This window comes from Hyaena hyaena, unplaced genomic scaffold (assembly GCF_003009895.1).
Source record: "Hyaena hyaena isolate Hyena2069 unplaced genomic scaffold, ASM300989v1 scaffold_18, whole genome shotgun sequence".
Taxonomy (NCBI): domain Eukaryota; kingdom Metazoa; phylum Chordata; class Mammalia; order Carnivora; family Hyaenidae; genus Hyaena; species Hyaena hyaena.
Window position 1 is genome coordinate 7,125,774 of NW_024080649.1, and position 18,820 is coordinate 7,144,593.

Sequence of the window (18,820 nt, forward strand, 5' to 3'; positions counted from 1 at the left end):
AAATAAAAAAAAAAAAAAAAAAAAAAAAGAATTTTAAATGAGATCATGAGAAGGTGGAGAAACAACAGAAACTAATACACACAAAGACACACACACAACTACAAGTAAAACTAAGAGAAAAGTTTGGGAATTGTATCAATGTCAATACCTGGCTGTGGTTACACTATAGTTGCTGAAAATATTACCATCGGAGGAATCTGGGCAAAGTTTACAAAGGCTTCTCTTTCTGTATTATTTCTTGCATGTGGATTGACATTCATCTTCATCAAAATTCTGATGAAAAGGACCCCTGGCTGGTTCAGTCGGCAGAGTATACAACTCTTGATCTCAGGACTGTACATTAGAGCCTCACACTAGGTGTAGAGATTATTTAAAAATATCTTGGGACCCTTGGATGGCTCAGTCAGTTAAGCATCTGATTCTTGGTTTGGGTTCAGGTTATGACCTCATGGTTTGTGAATTCAAGCCCTGAATCAGGCTCTGTGCTGACAGCATGGAGCCTGCTTAGGACTGTCTCTCTCCCTCTGTCTCTGTCCCTCCCCAACTTATTCTCTCTCTTTCTCTCTCTCAAAATAAATAAGTAGACTTTTAAAAATAAATAAATAAAACTTCCAGTCTCTCTGGTACTTTAAAAAAATCTTAAAAAAAAAAAAAAGGAAAAGAATGGCTAAAGAAAGTTTAAAATAAACACACAAAATTCCAAATTAAAAAAAATTGAGATCATTCTATATAAATGTGTGTGGCTGGCTTATTCCCTTAAACAATGAAAACACATCCACTGAATGATCAAATTGAGCCAGACCAGGCCCCATTTTAGCATTTACATGGATCATCTCAGCATATCCACACGAAGTAGAAACTGTTGCCATCCTCATTTTATAGATGAGGAAGCTAAGGCCTAGGAAGAAAGGGTCAAGTGACTTGTCCAAAGTCACAGAGCTGGTCTCTTTCCAGGTGTCAATGTGCAGAGTTAGCTGCACTTTTTTTTTAAGTTTATTTATTTATTTTGAGAGAGAGAGCATGCATGCGCATGTACACACAAGTGGGGGAGGGGCAGAGAGAGAGGGAAAGAGAGAACCCCAAGCAGGCTCTGTGCTGTCAGTGCAGAGCCAATACAGGGCTCAGTTCCATAAACCTCAAGATCATGACCTGAGCAAAAAGCATGAGTCACACGCTTAACCCACTGAGCCACTCAGGTGCCCCAGTGGGACTTTTAGATCACTGTCTAACATTCTACCAGAAGGATATGCTGCTTATATTCAGCCAGTTCCCTATTTCTAGACATCTGGATCAATTCTGATTCTGATTCTTCTGGAATTGCACAATGAACACCTTGAACACACACAAAGGTAGAACATGTATCTACCCCCAAGGATTGATGGTTCCAGCCTTCTCCATGGCCCCTGAAGAGCTACATGGTCCTCTACTAACCATGTGCAGGATAAGGATCCGGGCTGAGTGCAGGACATCCGATGTCACCACCTGTCAGAAGTGGAAGAGCCCCGTTGACAGAAGCCTGGGCAGATGGCACCAAGGATGTTGTCCTCTTGTCCAGAGAGAGACCCCAACACAAATCCACTCAGGTACCAAAGGAAGAAAAGACAAGGTCAAGACCAATGGCCATAGGCAGGCAAGGGGCAGTTCTGGCTCCTCCTGGATAAAGAAGCTTCTCTGTCCCCGTTTTTGGAGAAAGCCACAAGCAAGGATGTGGGGCTGGCCAGGTGACTCACAGTAAGTCAAACTCCATGGCAACCACACAGTGGTAGCCTCCCCTGCTGGGGCCACCTCCATCATAACAGCATGTCCCTTCCTATGACCACCCTCACTCCCTATTGTCAGGGTGCCATGAGGCCCAGGTGACTGAGTGAAGTGGCTGTATATGGGAGGGAGGTGGGCCTGGTGGGAACACTGACCCCTGGGCCCTGCACAAAGGGGACAGCCACATCCCAGTGCCAGCAAATAGTTGCCATGTGGGAAGGAGAGGCAGGAAGTTTTCAAAAGATGCTGGATTCTCAGATACTGGCTCTGATGTTCTAAAATAACTAGAAAGGCTGGCCCTGCTTCTGCCCCCTCCTGGTGAACCTCCCCAATCTACCTGCACAGAAACTAATACCAAACGCTGAACTGACCAGGTAATGGGGCCCCAAGAGCTGGTGACCTAGGGAATAATCTGTGTGAAGCCCCCACCCCCATTCTGACTGGGACATGAGCACTCACAGTGAAGCCTGCCCGGGCACTCAGGTGTTCCGCAGCCACCAGCAGGGCATTGAGGGTGGCTCCTCCGCTGCCCACGCGCATCTCAGGGTCCTCCACAGCCAGTAACAGTGTCCTGGCCGGGATCTGCTCCCGCTTCTGCCGCACCTCCAGCTCTGTGGTTAGAACACAAGCTGTGACCAGTGCCCCGTCTCCGTGCCCTGGTCCAGAGCACCTAGAGCAAATCTACCAATAGCCGTTATTTTATCTTCTTTGACCTAGGAGCTTCTCTTTAATTGATTTATAATTGATGTATAACATTACATTGTTTCAGCCATGCAACATAATGATTTGGTATTTGTAAAAAATATGGAAGGCTTCCCGAATTTGCATGTGATCCTTCAATAGAGGCCATGCTAACCTTCCCTGTGTGGTTCTAATTTGAGTACCTGTGCTGCCAAAATGAATACTTAGGAGCTTTTTATGGAGTAGCTCCTTAGATCTTCGCCCAGCTCTATGACGTTAAGTACAACCAGTCCCATTCGACACATGAAAACACTTCAGTCTTAGTGAAATGATATGATGTGTCTTGAGGTCACATGGCTAGAAAGCAGCAGAATCTGGGCCTGAAACTGGGTCTTCCTAGCTCCTGGGGCTGTGGGGGTATGGTAGGGGTTCTACAACTGGGGCAAAGTGGGAAGGAGGTGTCCCCTACCTCTCTGGAAGACCTGGACATTATCCTTGTACTGGCATGTCAGGATGATGACCGTCCAATCAACACCCTTCGGTTGCACCATTCTGGCCAAAGTTGAGGCGGCTCCCTGTGGCAGAGATACAAGTGTGTGTGAACTTCTTAAAAAATTTATCTTGGGGCGCCTGGGTGGCTCAGTTGGTTAAGTGTCTGACTTAGGCTCAGGTCATGATCTCACGATTTGTGAGTTCAAGCCCCACATCGGGCTCTGGGCTGACAGCTCAGGGTCTGGAGCCTGCTTCAGATTCTGTGTCTCCCTTTCTCTCTGCCCCTCCCTCACTCCTGCTCTGTCAATCTCTCAAAAATAAACATTAAAAAAAATTTATCTTACCATAAAATTGATAATTCTGTGAAATTTTTTTAAAAATTTTAATGTTTATTCATTTTAGAGAGAGAGAAAGAGCAGGGGAGGGGCAGAGAGAGAGAGAGGGAGACACAGAATCCGAAGCAGGCTCCAGGATCTGAGCAGTCAGCACGGAGCCCGACACGGGGCTCAAACTCATGAATCATGAGATCATGAACTGAGCCTAAGTCAGATGCTCAACCGACTGAGCTACCCAGGCACCCACGTAGTTCTGTGAATTTTAACACATGTATAGATTCTTTTAGTCATCACCACTTTCCACACCCAAAAAAAACTCCTGCACATTCTCCCTTTCGTCACACCCTCCTCCATCCCTCACCCCTGACAACCACACTCTGTTCTCCACAGCTCCATGGCTGGGATGCAGTATTTTGAGATTGGCTTCTTTCAACTTAACATAATGCCTTTACGATTCATCTAGGTTGACTGGGCATATCACTACTTCTTTCTCTTTATTTGCCAAGCAATAGTCTATTGCATGAATTGACCTCCATGGTCTGTTTCTCCATCCATCCATCCATCCATCCATCCATCCATCCATCCATCCATCCAAGGACATTTGGGCTACCTGCAGCTTTGGGGAATCATGAACAGGGCTGCTATAAACATTTGTATGCAGGCGGACCTGGGTGGCTCAGTCGATTGAGCGTCTGACTTCGGCTCAGGTCATGATCTCACAGTTTTGTGAGTTTGAGCCCCACACTGGGCTCATTGTTGACAGTGCAGAGCCCACTTCAGAGCCCCTCTCCCATTCGTGCTCTCTCTCAAAAAAAAAACAAAAAAACAAAAAGCAAAAAACACGTGTATGCAGGTTTAGGGTGAACAGTAGACCTCGCCTCTGCCAATGTACACCCAGGTATGGGATTGCTGGGTCAATCTGGATGCATGTGATTTCCTCAGGAGAGGAAGTTGGGGGGAGCAAGGTGGGATTGACAGTGGGTCTCACCTTAAAGCAAAGAGCTGCCCCTCATCATTCAATTACTGGCTGTGAGCTAGGAGGAGGAGAGGGAGGGAGGTTCTAACCTCCCAGGCTCCTGAAGCTAATGGCAAATCCCTGGAGAAGAGGGCAGCTGTGGGAGGAGTGCACCAGCCTGTTCAAGGGGATAGGGCAGGGTGCCTACAGTATCCACTAGAAGGACCTCAAGAAGCTCCCCTGCCAGCGGCAACTGGGTGGCTTAGTCGGTTAAGCGTCTGACTTTCACTTAGGTCATGATCTCGCGGTTCGTGGGTTCGAGCCCCGCGTCGGGCTCTGTGCTGACTGCCAGCTCAGAGCCTGGAGCCTGTTTCAGTCTGTGACTCCCTCTCTCTCTGACCCTCCCCTGCTCACGCTGTCTCTCTCTCTCCTAGAAATAAATAAAACATTAAAAAAAAAATCAAAAAAAAAAAAAAAAAAAAAAAAAAAAAAAAAAAAAAAAAAAAAAAAAAAAAAAAAAAAAAAAAAAAAAGAAGCTCCCCTGCCAGAAGCTCCAAGCCAGAAAGGGGCTACAACCTACCTGTCAGCCATCTTCCTCTAGGGCACCCTGAGCAAGTGAGGGGAAGGTGGGCCAAAAGCTATGGCTTCAACCTCCACTATCCCCCTCAAAATTCCTCTCCTACCAGTTGGGAAATCAATCTGACTTCAGAGCCCCCAAGATGATCTGTAGACAAGTGCTCAAAGGTGCCTTGGCATCTACCTCTGATAAGGATCCAGCTGCTGTCCCACAAAGCAGCCCATCCCCTCCTCTCCCCTCCAACCTCCAAATGGGAGGGATGATGGGCTGCCCAGAGTGTGTGTCCAGTAGTCAGCCCATGCACCAACTAAGAGCCAACAGCAACAGTGCCCTCTTACATAAGCCAGACCCTGCTGCCATCAAGCCTATGGTCAGGGCTGACAGACACCACCACTTAGCCATACCCACATTCCCACCAGCTTTCAGTGAAAGCCTCCACCACTAACAGAAATTGTTCTGTTCTCTGCTAAACCTGGGAGGGAAATCCAGAGGGGAAATTTGAGCTAGAGATCTTGGCCAGCCACCTGAGGAAAAAGGCATTCCCCAGGATGTCCATCTGGCCTTTCCAATAAAGGGGCCTCAAGGGATCCCAGCTTGGCAAATGCGCTGTGTGATCTCCGTCACTCCGAATCCTCGCAAGCCTCCTGCAGCAGAGAGTGGAACTGACAAATGCCCCCCAGCTTGTTCACATGGAGGCCACACTTCCCACCAATTGCTCCCAACCAGTGACTTCGCACAGCAAGGACATGACACAGACTCATTCCTGCAAGATGAGGATCCTCTGACAGGTAACCCTACTTCCTAGAGTCCCCATCAATCCAACAGACACCATTTCAGAACTGCAAGGCAGTCAGAGATCCTTCCAACCCCTCCCCTCCCTCTATTCCTCCATCTTTCCTTCTTTTTATCCTTCCTTCCTCCGTCCCTCCCTCCCTGCCCCCCTTTCGGTGCTTCTTCACAGGCAGCGGCCTGACAGCTCTCCCTGCCTTCTCTAGCTACTTCCCCTTTGTGCCCTTCCCCAGTAAATCTCTTGCAAGTCTAGTCCCATTGTGGTCTCTGCTTCTCCAAGGATCTGAACCAACATGGGGAGTATAGTAACATCCCTCTCTTGGCACCTTCAAAGGAAAAAAAAAATCACTGTAAGAACTTCTAACTTAGTGTCAGGGAAGTACAATCTATCCTCAGAGATTAAGGAACTGAGGCACAGAGAGATGAAGTACTGCCCAAGGTCATGCAGCTAGCAAGTAGCACAGCCAAATTTGAATCAAACACTTTTCCCCCAGAGTCCACTCTATTAAACACTACACTGCACCTACACTGTAGGGACAGGGAAAGAACAAAAGGAGTAAATATGAGTGAAGCGCTCAGTGTATACTGGCTATTATGATAAAGTCTAAATGCAAGGTAATAATGGAATGAGGAGGATGTTAATGATAACAACCACTGGGACTGAGCTCCCCACTCTGGTCCACGGTTAAGACATCATGACTTTTTGTCCTCAGAACATCCCCTCAGGATAATTATTATCATCTCCACTTTACAGTGGATGCTCCATTTACTAATGGATGCTGCAGTCGTGACTGGGACCTGGGTTGCTCCAATTCGTATGCAGGTGATGGTGGTAATATTTGGTCCCAAGCATAGGTGCTGAAAGAGAGCAAGGAATAAATGCTCCAATGAGAGTCCAATGACCCAGGAAGTCTGGGAGCCATAGGTGACAGATCATGGCCAGAGGGAGGAGGGCAACCCTATCTGGACTGCACCCTACTAGACACTAGGGCAGAAGAGCCTTCCAGGGCTGGGAATCAGCCCTCTGTTCCCATCTCTGCCTCTTCCTGTATGATTTGAGAAGGTCACCTAACCTTTTTATGCCAAAGATACCAACCTCCTAGGAATGTTACTAGTATTAAATAAAATGTAAAAGATGTGGCACACGGCAGGGGTAGTTCTCTATAGCAGGGAAAGGGAACAGGAGAGTTTAACTTGACCACGAAACCAGTGGGAGGTGGGAGTGAAGGTTCTGAAATATTCTCCAAGTCAAAGATGCCCATGAAAAAGAAAAAATCAGGGAAGGCCTAGGGAAATCAGGCGGAGGAGCATGCCAACACATAAACTTTTTTTCAGTGACCAAGGCCAAAGGCATTGCACAATCAGCTCACATGATTCACTCAATAGCCCTATGAATTACATCTTATCACACCCATGACATAGATAAGGAAACTAGCTGAAAGAGATTAAATAGTCTGCTCAAAGCCACACACAGCTAGCACAGGCGGGCCAGGTGTGTCCAACACCAAGGTTCATGTTCTTAACCACCCGGAAGAAAACAAGACATCTCTCCTGGAGTCTAGAGTCTATGCTTTTTGAAGAGAGGTGGAACAGAGATTTTGCATTTTAGAAGTTTGGGGGTGGGGGGCAGGAAACACGGAATCATGAAGGGATCTAATTTGCCTTCTAGAAAATAAAAAGGCAGAAAGAAGATGACTGGTAATAAAATCACTTTGCAAATTATACAAACGTCCTGTAATTGAGATTTGTGCGTAATGAAAAGCCCAGGTCAAGTAAACTGAGGCAGCAGCACCAGCATCCAGCGCCCCACTTGTCTCAGGGGTGAGGGGCCTCTGGGGCCCGTATCCCTCCCTGTCCCAGGTGTCCCCAGGTGCCCCAGCACTTGCCAGGTCCCGGAGTTCCCACTGAAAAGATCCAGGCCAAGGGGTAGCAGGACCTGCAGACGCCCACTATAGGCAGTGAGCGTCCAGGGAAGCCGGCAGAGTTCCCGGAGACTCTTCCCAATCGGGGAATAATAACGGGAGGCCACTGGCCTAGCTCCGTCCTACCAGTCCGAGAGCGTGGGCCGAAAAACTGTGGGAGGACTGGGGTGTGCAAATCCAGAACCAGCGCGGACCGACGTACCTGCCTCTGTAGGGCGCAGTGTGCTCTTTAAGGCGTGGCTGTTCGTCCCTTCGCGATGCACCCTGGGAAATGTAGTTTCTCCCTTCCTCGCGTCCTTGTTTATTCTCCCCAGAAAAACTAACTCCGAGCTATGTATTGCACGGGTACGCAAATCTGACGAGGGCTGCGCTTTCCTAAAGGGCGAGTCTTCAGATCTAGAAGGGAGGTGAGGCGAGAAGGTGGCTCCGTTGCCCAGCAAAACTACAACTCCCAGAGGAACAAGTGCATCTTAAAGACACGGGCTCGCTTTCTCTGACTGGATATTCCACATTTGGGGTCTGTTTAACCCACTAGCCGGGACCTTGGGCAGCTCCTTTCCTCGGAAGAAAATAAATTCCAGTGATGGGGTGGGGGGCTGAATAATAACAGATTGTTGCCTAAGCATAAGCGGCTACTGTTGGATTGGTAGTTGGTTAGTGCTTTCGCAGGATTCATCACATGGGTCCTTCCGGAAGAAACTTTCCAGCTCTGCAGTAGGAAGAGTATCTGCCGACCTTTTGGAAGAGTTGTGAATGGCAGCATTGTTTTTAAAAGCGGAAAATTGGAAACACCGTTCTCCAGGGTATATCCATGCCATGGAATACTATGCAGCGATCAGGAAGAAATAGAACTATGTGTACAATAGGGAGCTGTGTTCAAGACATTTTGTTAAGGGAGGAAAAAGCAAGTTGTAGAACTGTATGTACAGGAAGCCTACTCATAAAAAAATAATGTATATGGACACATAGTGTTCGTAACTAACATGGCCTGTGGTGAAGACTGCTAGGAATGGGCATGGACAAGGAGAAATTGAGTTTCATTGCTAATATCTGAATTTTTCTTACAAGAATGTACTTTCCAAATCTACTATGGTCAGTAAGAAGACTGAGAGGCCTTGGGATCGATCTCTAAGGAGATGAGAGACCCTGCTCAAACTCTGTGTAACCTTGGCCAGTCACTTGGCTACTCTGTGTCTTCTTGTCACCATCTATAAAACAGGTTAATAATAATAGTTTCAAATGCCTGAGATTGTTGTGAGGATAAGATAAATGCTTGACTCCATAGTAAATACTCAAAAAATATTAACCATAAATATGATTATTTTCATTGTCATTCTTCTCAAGTTGCCTCATTAAAGCAGAGTCTTTGGTTTGTCAGCCCCCAAAATGGTGCCTAGGATGCTGTAGGTGGTTAAAACAATTTGTCAAATGAATGAATAACCAACAATTCCCTACTCAGCTCCCACTGCCCTGCCTCCTCCCCCAAATCTCTTTCCTTCCTTGGCCTTCTCCCCCAGGAGTCATTCCCCGCTCTTCACCTGGCCCAGGTCTGATCCCCCAGCCCCACTTCTGTGCCTGCTCACTCTTCTGTGAACCCAGGAGGCATCCAGGGAAGTGACGAGCTGTCTCCCACTGCTGCTGTTCTCAGCAATGCAGATCCCCACTCTGCAGTGGAGTGGAAGGCAGGAATGCCTATAACTGCAGCTCTGGCAGGGGCTCAAGGAAAACAGTGTGCCCCAATTTGCTCGGAGGCAAAGGGTTTCACCCTACCTCCTAGGGCAGACATGATGAGGGGAGAGCTCCAATGTTACTGTAGAATCCTTTGGTCTGAGTAGCAAAGATTTTCAATAAGGAACATTTTCAATAAGATGAAGCCCTCAGTGCAATCTGTCAGCAACAGACATAACAACATACAACTCTCTGCTCTGTACATAGTCCCAATGTCTGGGGTGGACAGACCCATAAAAAAAAGTTCTGATGCTATAATACAGGGTAGAGTATAGTAGCTAAATACAAGGGTGTGAAATCAAACAAGTCATCCCTAGTTCCCATTACTTTCTAACTATGTTAGCAAGACACTCAACCTCTCTGAGCCTCATCTGAACCTCAGTTTCTTCATCTATAAGAACACAATAGCATTTAATCAATTTGTTAGGAGGATTATGTGCTAATGTACATAAAAGGGTTATCATAGTACCTGGCCAGAGTAGGCATCCAATTTCCTTATTAAATAAACATGCTGTCAGAGTGTGAGGGCCCAGGTCCAGGAGGGCTTCTGGAGGAGGTGCAATCTGCAGGGCCCTAGATGAGGTGTATGCCTGCTGCTAGTAGCAGGAAGTCTCTCTAGGAGCCAGGACTATTCACAGTAATCGCTCAAGTTGGGGACCTAGGTCCAGAGCTTGAGACAGGGATTCTTGTGCAAATGATTTATTAAGACAGGGATAGGGCCAGCAGGATAGGGAAGGAGAAGCAGCCAAACAAAGATATCTAGCCTCAGTCTGATCCTACAGAGAGTTCTGAGGCATAAAATGCACAAGTTTTATCCCTCTGAGAAGCAAGGGAGCTGGACTTTGTACCCCACATCAGTCATTCATACGCTGTCAGCCATTGGGAAGTGGGGAAAGGAGGAGCATAATTTCCCAGGCATGCCTGGATGAAACAGCTCAAGTGGACCGAGGACAAGTGTCCAGAGAAGGCTGAAGCTGTGGGTCATTAGTAGAGAATGGAGGCAACATCCCTGTAAAGGGATATAACCAGTAGCATTTACTACAGGAAGACTAGTGAAGAGATGGGAACAAGGTGAAGAAAATAGAAGACATTAAACTCTTCTGCTGAGTCTTCTAAGGAGAAAATGAAACAGCTCGTATGGTTTTTAAAAATTAAAACACAGACTTCATAGAATAAACAGTGAAGCCCTTCTGGAGAGCTATTAAATCTATTTCATCATTAAGTGGATTGTCTTCCCCAAAGTCTGACCGTCGGGCTTAACAAATATCTTGTGCAGTACTTTCCCATGAGTGTTTCAATAAGATGTTAGCAAGTGTTGCTTCAGAGGAGGGTGTAAAGCCACTAAACAAAGATAGACAAGTCTATTTTCTTCTTACAACTATAAAAAACCAATATACTGGAGAAACCAAATATAGTATATCGGTACAATGGAATATTATTTGGTCATAAAAAGAATGAAATACTAATACATGCTATAACATAGATGAATATTGAAAACATTATGCTAAGTCAAAGAAGTTAGACACAAATGACTGTATTTTGTATGATTCCATTTATATGAAATATTTATTTATTTATTTTAGTGTTTATTTGTTTTTGAGAGACAGGGAGAGTATCAGCAGGGTAGGGGCAGAAAGAGAAAGGGAGGCAAAGGACCCAAAGTGGGCTCTGCCCTGACAGCAGAAAGCCCAACGTGGAGCTTGAACTCACAAACTGTGAGATCGTGACCTGAGCCCAAGTCAGACACTTAACTGACTGAGCCACCCAGGTGCCCCCCATTTATAAGACATATTTAGAATAATAAATCCATAAAGACAGAAAAGAGTGGTTGCCAGGGACTAAGGGGAGGGAGTATGAGGAGTGATGGCTTAATGGGTGCAGGATTTTCTTTGGGGATAATGAAAATGTTTTGGAACTAGAGAGAAGTATTGGTTACGAAACATTGTGAATGTACTAAATACACTTAATTGTATGCTTTAAAATGGTTAATTTCCAGGTGCCCCCTCCAAAAAAAATAGAATAAAAATTTAAAAATGAAATGGTTAATTTTATGTGATGTGATTTTCACCTCAATTCAACAACAACAACAACCACCTCAGTGTGCTTGCTGCCAACGCACTGCTCTCCACGCACTGCTCTCGGGCCTTCTCAGTGGGCAAAGGTAGGGAAAAAGCACCTATTTGCATGGGGAACCTTAAGATTAATGTATAAAACATTTTACACACAGGTTATGGAATCCTTTCATAGAGGAGCATCTCACAGGACCCAGACACCTTTGAGAAGGCTGATGCAGTGCAAGGAACATTGATGGGAACTGCTTCCCCTGAAATGAACCCCCTAGGACATTAAGGCTGGGGCACAAATGTGAGGATGACCTCTGTTATAGTCAGCAGCACCTTTCTTCTCTTTCTTCATATGACTTTTGAGAAACTGCTTCTCTGATCTGTGCCTTAATTTATTCACCAGAACAATGGTCTCTATCGCTATAATTGAAAGGACCATTTAAAAAAACCTTGATATTGTGGGGGCAGCTGGCTGGCTCAGTCAGTAGAGCATGTGACTCTTGATCTCGGGGTTGTGAGTCTGAGCCCCATGCTGGGTTAGAAATTACTCAAAAATAAAGTCATTAAACACACACATGCACACACGCACCATCTTGATATTTTTAATGGCGTCTGCCAGAATGCTTTACTAGATCTCAAGCTCTTAGAAGATGGGATCCAATTTTTCAATTTCACAGTGCCCTCCACTGTGCTTTGCACACAAGGAATAGATAATATATATTATATATGAATGACCTTGGACGAGCCACTTAACCTCTCTGAGTGGCCTGCCAATTCAGTTCTGCCAGAGACTAAGAAATAACTTCATTAATTTAATCAATATTTCTTGGAGGTCTGTTTGGACCTACAAAAGCCAGTTCCCTGCTCTCCAGTAGTTTGTTACCCATTGAAGTAATAACAACAGACATCAATTGAAGCTTCTTCAATCTACTCATTTGAATCATAAATGAACCCATAATTTATATCATCAACTTATAGAAATTTTTTTTAATTTTTGAGAGAGGGAGAGAAAACGAGCATGGGGGAGGTGCCGGGGGGGGGTGCAGACAGAGGATCCAAAGCAGGCTCCATGCTGACAGCAGAGAGCCCAACTCACGGCTCTCACAAACCGTGAGATCATGACTTGAACAGAAGGCGGACACTTAACTGACTTAGCCACCCAGGAGCCCAGAGAGAGAGAATCTTAAGCAGGCTCCACACTCAGCACTGAGCCCGACTCAGGGCTAGATCCCACAACCCTGAGCTGAAATCAAGAGTGGGATGCTTAACCAACTGATCCACCCAGGTGCCCCAACACTTAGGTGCCAATCATTTTTACTATTTGCTCTTACAATGTTGTAACAAATGTTGTAGGTAACTAAGAAAATGTGTAAGTAGGATATTTTCTTAGAAACTGTAAGGTCAAATGGTGTGTGCAGGAATAATCTGAAGACATTACCAAGTTATTCTTCTTCCAGGCTGTACCAATTTCCTGTCACACTGACAGTGTATAAGAATCCTGTTCCCCACACTCTTGCCAAGATAGTTATCAAGCTTTTTGGTCCTTGCCAATCTGATAGGTGAAAAATGATACTTCAGTGTGGTTTTAATTTGCATTTCTTTTATTAAGAGTGAAGCTCTGAGAAAATAATGGCTAGTGAAGATGTGGAACGATTGAAACCTTTGTCACTATTGTGGGAATGTAAAATGGTACAGCCATCATGACAAATATTTTGATGGGTCCTCGAAAAATTAAAAACAGAATTGTCATATGATACAGTAAATCCACTTCTGGGTATATACCTAAAAAGAATGAAAACAGGAACTTGAAGAGAGATCTATACACCTGTGTTCACAGTGGCTTTATTTGCAAGAGCCAAAACAGAGAAGCAATCCAAGTGTTAGCCAACAAATAAATAGATAAAATGTGGTACATACATACAACAGAATATTATTCAGCCTAAAAAAGGAAGGAAGTCCTGACACATGCTACAATGTGGATGAACATTGAGGACATTATGCTAAGCGAAACAAGCCAGACATAAAAGGACAAATACTGTCCTCATGCTGATATGACTTCATAGTCGAATTTATAGAGACGGAAAGTAGAATGGTGGTTGTCAGGAGCTGGGGGAGGGGAGAATGTGAGGAGTCATTGTTTAATGGGTATAGAACTTTCCAGTTTTGCATGATGAAAAGAGCTCTGTGGATGGATGGTGGTGATGGGCACACAATGTGAATATACTTACTGCCACTGAGCTGTACACTTAAAAATGGTTAAGGTGTAAATCTAATGTATAATTTACCACAATTCTTTAGAAAATAAAGCTGCATCTTTTTACGTCAGAACCATTGTTTTTCCTTGTATTGTGAACTGTTTACATAATTTTTACATTTCCTAGCGGTTTCTTGGTCTTCTTACTGATTTACAAAAGCATTTGTATTAGCTCTTCACTCTTTAATATAAATTACAAAAATGGGGGCGCCTGGGTGGCTTGGTCAGTTGAGTGTCCAACTCTCGATTTCAGTTCAGATTATGATCCCAGGGTCGTGGGATTGAGCCCTGCATCAGGCTGAGAGTTGAGCATGGAGCCTACTTGAGATTCTCTCTCCCTCTGCCCCTCACTCCCTTGAATAAAAAAATAATAATAATAATAAATAAATAAATGGCAAAAGTATCTCCCATTTTTATTAACTTGCTTTTTGGTGGTGGTGGTGGTTTTTAGCTAGGTATGTGGTAGAGATCTGACTAAAAGATATTTAAACCATATTACTATGGAAAATTTCAAACACAGGCAAAAATAGAAAAAACTGTTATCATGAACCCCAAGTAATGATCATCTCCCCACTCCAACAATGATCAATTCAGTCAACCTTGTATCTATACTTCTACCCAACCCTGGTTTATTTTGAAGCAAATCATAGACATATTGTCATTCAATAAATATGGTTTCAGTATATATTATTAAGTGAGGGTTTTTTTTTCATGTGTGTTTATTTATTTTGAGAGAGAACATGGGGAATGGGCATAGAAAGAGGGAGAGAGAGAATCCCAGGCAGGCTCCCTGCTGTCAGTGCAGAGATGGACACGGGGCTGATCTCACAAAGCATGAGATTATGACCTGAGCTGAAATTAGGTGCCCCCCAAATAATTTTTAAAAAATGAGTGTGGGGCACCTGGGTGGCTCAGTCAGTTAAGTGTCTGACTTCAGCTCAAGTCATGATCTCACAGTCTGTGGGTTCAAGCCCTGCATCTGGCTCTGTGCTGACAGCTCAGAGCCTGGAGCCTGCTTCAGTTTCTGTCTCCCTTTCTCTCTGCCCCTCCCCCTCTCACTCTCTATTTCTCAAAATAAAATAAAGACATAAGAAAAAATTTTTAAAAACCAATGTATCTCCTTCTCTCTCCCACCTCCAAAAGTTAACAAACGACAAAAAAAAACCTGATGTACTGAAATCACATTAAATTTATAGATTAACTCGATTTATTTTTGATAGTCTTCCTAGCTAAGATCATAGTATTTTTCATTCAATCTTTACAACAAATCTAAAAAATAAGGTCTTTTAAGTATTATGATTCCCATCTTACAGATGAAAGAATTGTGTAACTTGCTCTGTGTCACACACAACATTCAGGGTGGGAGCTGCCAGACTGGTCCAACTTTAAGCTTCTGTCCCCCAAACAGAAACCCAGGAAGTGAGGGAGCCAGCTGCTCTTCGCACCTTGCTGTTAGTAGCTATCTGCCTCCAAAGCCCCGAGCTCTCATCTGCCTCATTCTAACTCCCGAATTCCTGTCTCACTGATTCTCTTGCACTGGATAGATAGTTCACCAGCAAAGCTAGGATTTTCAGTGACTGATTCAAATCCAAATGCTACATTGAGGCAGTTGGGGAGAACCTTCTGGATTAAGGAAGACTCAAGGTAGACTTTGGACAGTCAGGCAGAATTTGGATTGGTGGAGAGGATGGGAAAGCAGAACTAGTAAGGGGAAATGGATGAACCATTTTGACATCTAATTGGGAGGTGGTAAAGGTAAACAATGAGAGTTCCTGTTGGAGCTGAAGTTTAGAGAGGGTCCTTCTGTCCTGCCCATGAAAGAGCGTCTTAATTCTCTAGAATAATCTGCTAACAGAGATTTGGGAGAAAGATGTAAACAAAAACTTTCACTTACCTTCTGCATGTTAAGGGAATGTTTCTATGGCACTTGACTGGGGTGCAGAGGTTGCTTATGGATTACGTAGTCTTGTGTTGGGGACACAAATCTAAAGGAAACAGGAAAGCATTCCAGAATTAACTTTAGTCAAGGTCCAATGCCTCTGGTAACTACTTGGCTATTTACCCAAGGACCCAGGAATAACTCACCCTTTGGCTCTTGGTGCATAGGCGGAATGCTGGAGCCTGGGCCCTGAGGACTGAGTACAAACCCCCTTTGTCAAAGATAAATAAAGCCAGACACTAGTTAAAGTGGTAAGGACAGATTTCAACCGGGAATATACTACTGCAAAAAGGAAGAAGGTCCAGTGTGAAAGGAACTCAATTTGTATTTGTAAAGGTGACTGGGCATTTTAGAGAGAATGAGGGAGTATAGAGGGAGGTGAGCAAGGGCTCAGTAGAGTCAGGGAAGTGAAAAAAAACAAAGGGTTGGTCAGTGTAAATGCTTAGGCCAGCTGTGTCTGTTGGCTGACAATTATATAGAAGTTAGGATTCTATCCTCCCACAAAGACTGGGAGACAGAGGCCTTATCCTTCCTGATGATTACATTTCAGAGGAATGGCTTTCAGGTCTTTGGGAAAGGCACACCAGAACTCTAGGAAATACATACACATCTCAAAGGAACAGAGGAAGGAATCACAGTTGCAAGTCCTATTTAGTAAATGTTTAAGTAGGAATAGTCACCTACCACCAGGTATTGGCTAGAACAAACAGTAAATTCTCTCAGTAGCCTTGAGCTTTCTCTGGCAGGCACTTTAAAGGGGCTAGGGTCAGGGCGCCTGGGTGGCTTAGTTGGTTGAGCGTCCGACTTTCGCTTAGGTCATGATCTCGCGGTTCGTGGGTTCGGGCCCCGTGTCGGGCTCTGTGCTGACTGCCAGCTCAGAGCCTGGAGCCTGTTTCAGTCTGTGACTCCCTCTCTCTCTGACCCTCCCCTGCACACGCTCTCTCTCTCTCTCCTAGAAATAAATTTAAAAATATACATATTTAAAAAATAAATAAATAAATAAATGGGCTAGGGTCATCCTAGAGATGTGGCTTTGAGCTGTTAGAAACTATGTTATTGTGTTTAAGTCTTTAACGGAGAGGAAGAAGGATGAATGAAATAATTTATGTTGAGAGAGTATAGTTTTTATAGGCCAAGGTTGAGGCCTATAGGAAAAGAAAGCTCAGAGGAGCCTGGCCAAAGTTTGATCAAGCAGGAAATCATTGTCACCTAACAGCTGGAAGAGTCTAGGGTCGTGTCTGAAGGAGATGGACCCCAAGTTTTGTCTTCAGATGTTTGTAGTTCCCAGAACCGCAGGACAGCAGGTGGTAAGGAGAGTCTACCTGAGACTCAGGAACCCACCTCCCCACCTCTCACTCCCCTCCCCCCTGCCTGTTTCAGGTCATAGCCCACCCAGAGGCTGTGGATTCTACAATGTCCTCTGGGTTTGAGATCACATCCGTTGGCTTACATCCATGGGGGAAGAGAAGGGAGAGTGAGCACCAGGTGTACCTCAGCTGCCACCTTGGCAACGGAAAACCTTCCCAGCTTTAGAGTGAATGACAAGGGCTAAAGTCTGGAACACCTTTCAGTCAGATGGCCCATACTGTATTTTTCTTTACTGGATGAACTGATATGCTTATTTACTACAATTATAAAAGAGCATCCTTATGCTAAACTACACTAGGACTCTGCCTTTCTATGGCCTGGCTCTTCAGAGGCCAATATTCCACAGCAGGTCCGTCTTTGAAGGACAATGCCAGAAGTCTAGCAAACACCAACTGTAGCGGTTCTCAAAGTGGTTCCCCAACACAGCAGCATGAGCATCACCTGGGACGTTGTTAGAAATACAAATTCCCAGGTCCACCCTAGAGTTACTGCAACAGAAACTGCGAGTAGGAGCCCCCTGCATTTGAACAAGCTCCCCGGGAGAATCTAATACACACCAAAGTTTGAGAACCACGGACCTACAGGCTTCTGCTCTGTCAGAGGAGGTGACGCTTAAAGAGGAAACTGCAGTCGACCTGGAACTTCATGAAGGATCGGAGTTAGGTTTGGAAGTTGGGGAGAGGACTTGACAAGAGAAGACATGGAAAAATCTTAAAATGTGTGCACCTTATCCTAAACAGTAGGGAGCTGAGAGCATCTGACAAAAAAGAGTACGACTGGGATGAGGTGCCCCATTGGGTGAGCGCTCCGGGAAACCCGGAGTCACTCGGCTCCCTTTTCCAGGGTGGGGAAAACCCCACGCCCACGCAGCTCCGGGAGTCCCTTCTCCTCCCGCCTGGGCGCAGAGGCCCCACCGCAGCTCCGGCTTGCAGAGCCCGGACACGAAGTCAAGCTGGTCTCAGGTCATGGCCCCTTGGGAGCGCAAATGGGAACGGTACCCGAGGCGCTGTTCGGGGGCCCGGAGGCTTCCCTTTCAGCCGGGTTCGGCCGCAGCTGGCCACAGCCGCGTCTGAGAGGCATCCTGGGCTACAGTCTGCACCTCTCTGGGGATCCAGGTATTCAATCTAGGCGCGAGGCACCGCACAACCCACATCCTCCGTTTCAAACGCTGGGAGCCCAGCCTTCTGGGAATGGAGATTTCCCATCCCCCCTGACCCACCTCCTACGCGGTAGACGCCCCCCCGCCGGGTTCCGGCCGAACTACAAAGCCCACAATCCCTAGGGCTCGCGCGCTGTCTTCTAGGAGCTGTAGTCCTGGATGTGGGGCACCCCTAGCGGCCCAGCACCGGCTGCACTCCATATCCCAGCATGCCGACGCCCGTGCGGGTGGAGGACGGAGGGGAGAGACTGGGAGGATGTGAGTGGGGAGGGGGCAGCTGCCCCCTTCCCCCACCCTTCCCTTCAAGCCGGGCTGGGGTGGGGGGAGGGGCCGGACTGAGGCGGCGGCGGCGGCTCGCTCCGGGAGGGCAGAGCCGGCAAGGGCGGGACTGGCCCGCTGCGGACAGACGAGGGAGCCGCGGAGCTAACGGGTCCGGACGCCGCCAGCGGCGGCGGCTTTCTGCACGGGCGGAGGCGGCGGCAGGAGCGGCGAGCATGGCCCGCGCTGCGCCCGGCGCTGACTGAGGTGCGCGGGTGGGATGAGGGCGGGCGGGATGCGGGGCGCCCCGGGCCCCTTGCTGCCCGAACCCCTTCCGCGCGGGCATCTGGCTTGGCCCAGCGGCCCAGACCGGCCCGGTACACCCCGGCAACTTCCCCAGGGTCGGTGTCTGGGTTCCCCCATGGGGACGGGGGTCCGCTTGTCTTGGCCTCAGTCCCCATCCCCGCCTTCTGCTTCTGCACCTCAAGCCGCTCCCAGCCCTTGAGGCGTGACTGTTCCACTCTTTGGTGGCAGCCCCCAGC

At 46.5% G+C, this 18,820-nt stretch overlaps 2 protein-coding genes and 1 non-coding gene across 6 annotated transcripts in view; 1 reads left to right on the forward strand and 2 right to left on the reverse strand.

Annotated features, from left to right (window-relative positions):
* Positions 1 to 7,701, reverse strand: part of FCSK (fucose kinase) — a 20,351-nt gene extending 12,650 nt beyond the window's left edge. For 2 of the 4 annotated variants that reach the window (XM_039221444.1, XM_039221435.1), the window contains exons 1-4: positions 7,636 to 7,701; positions 2,909 to 3,014; positions 2,218 to 2,369; positions 1,432 to 1,482 (exon numbers count right to left, since the gene is read on the reverse strand). In XM_039221444.1, the coding sequence (XP_039077375.1) occupies positions 1,432 to 1,482; positions 2,218 to 2,369; positions 2,909 to 2,990 (285 nt within the window). In that variant the 5' untranslated portion in view covers positions 2,991 to 3,014; positions 7,636 to 7,701. The other 2 variants (XM_039221455.1, XM_039221451.1) reach the window with 2 other exon arrangements.
* LOC120225500 lies at positions 2,557 to 2,663 on the reverse strand. Its single transcript, XR_005526821.1, has one exon. It is a non-coding gene; the product is annotated as a U6 spliceosomal RNA (small nuclear RNA).
* Positions 7,702 to 18,385: 10,684 nt separating the features above from the next.
* The window catches only part of ST3GAL2 (ST3 beta-galactoside alpha-2,3-sialyltransferase 2), a 45,573-nt gene continuing 45,138 nt past the window's right edge, over positions 18,386 to 18,820 (forward strand). Inside the window, exon 1 of the mRNA XM_039223521.1 lies at positions 18,386 to 18,545. The gene's annotated coding sequence lies outside the window, so the exon portion shown is untranslated. The remainder of the gene's footprint in view (positions 18,546 to 18,820) is intronic.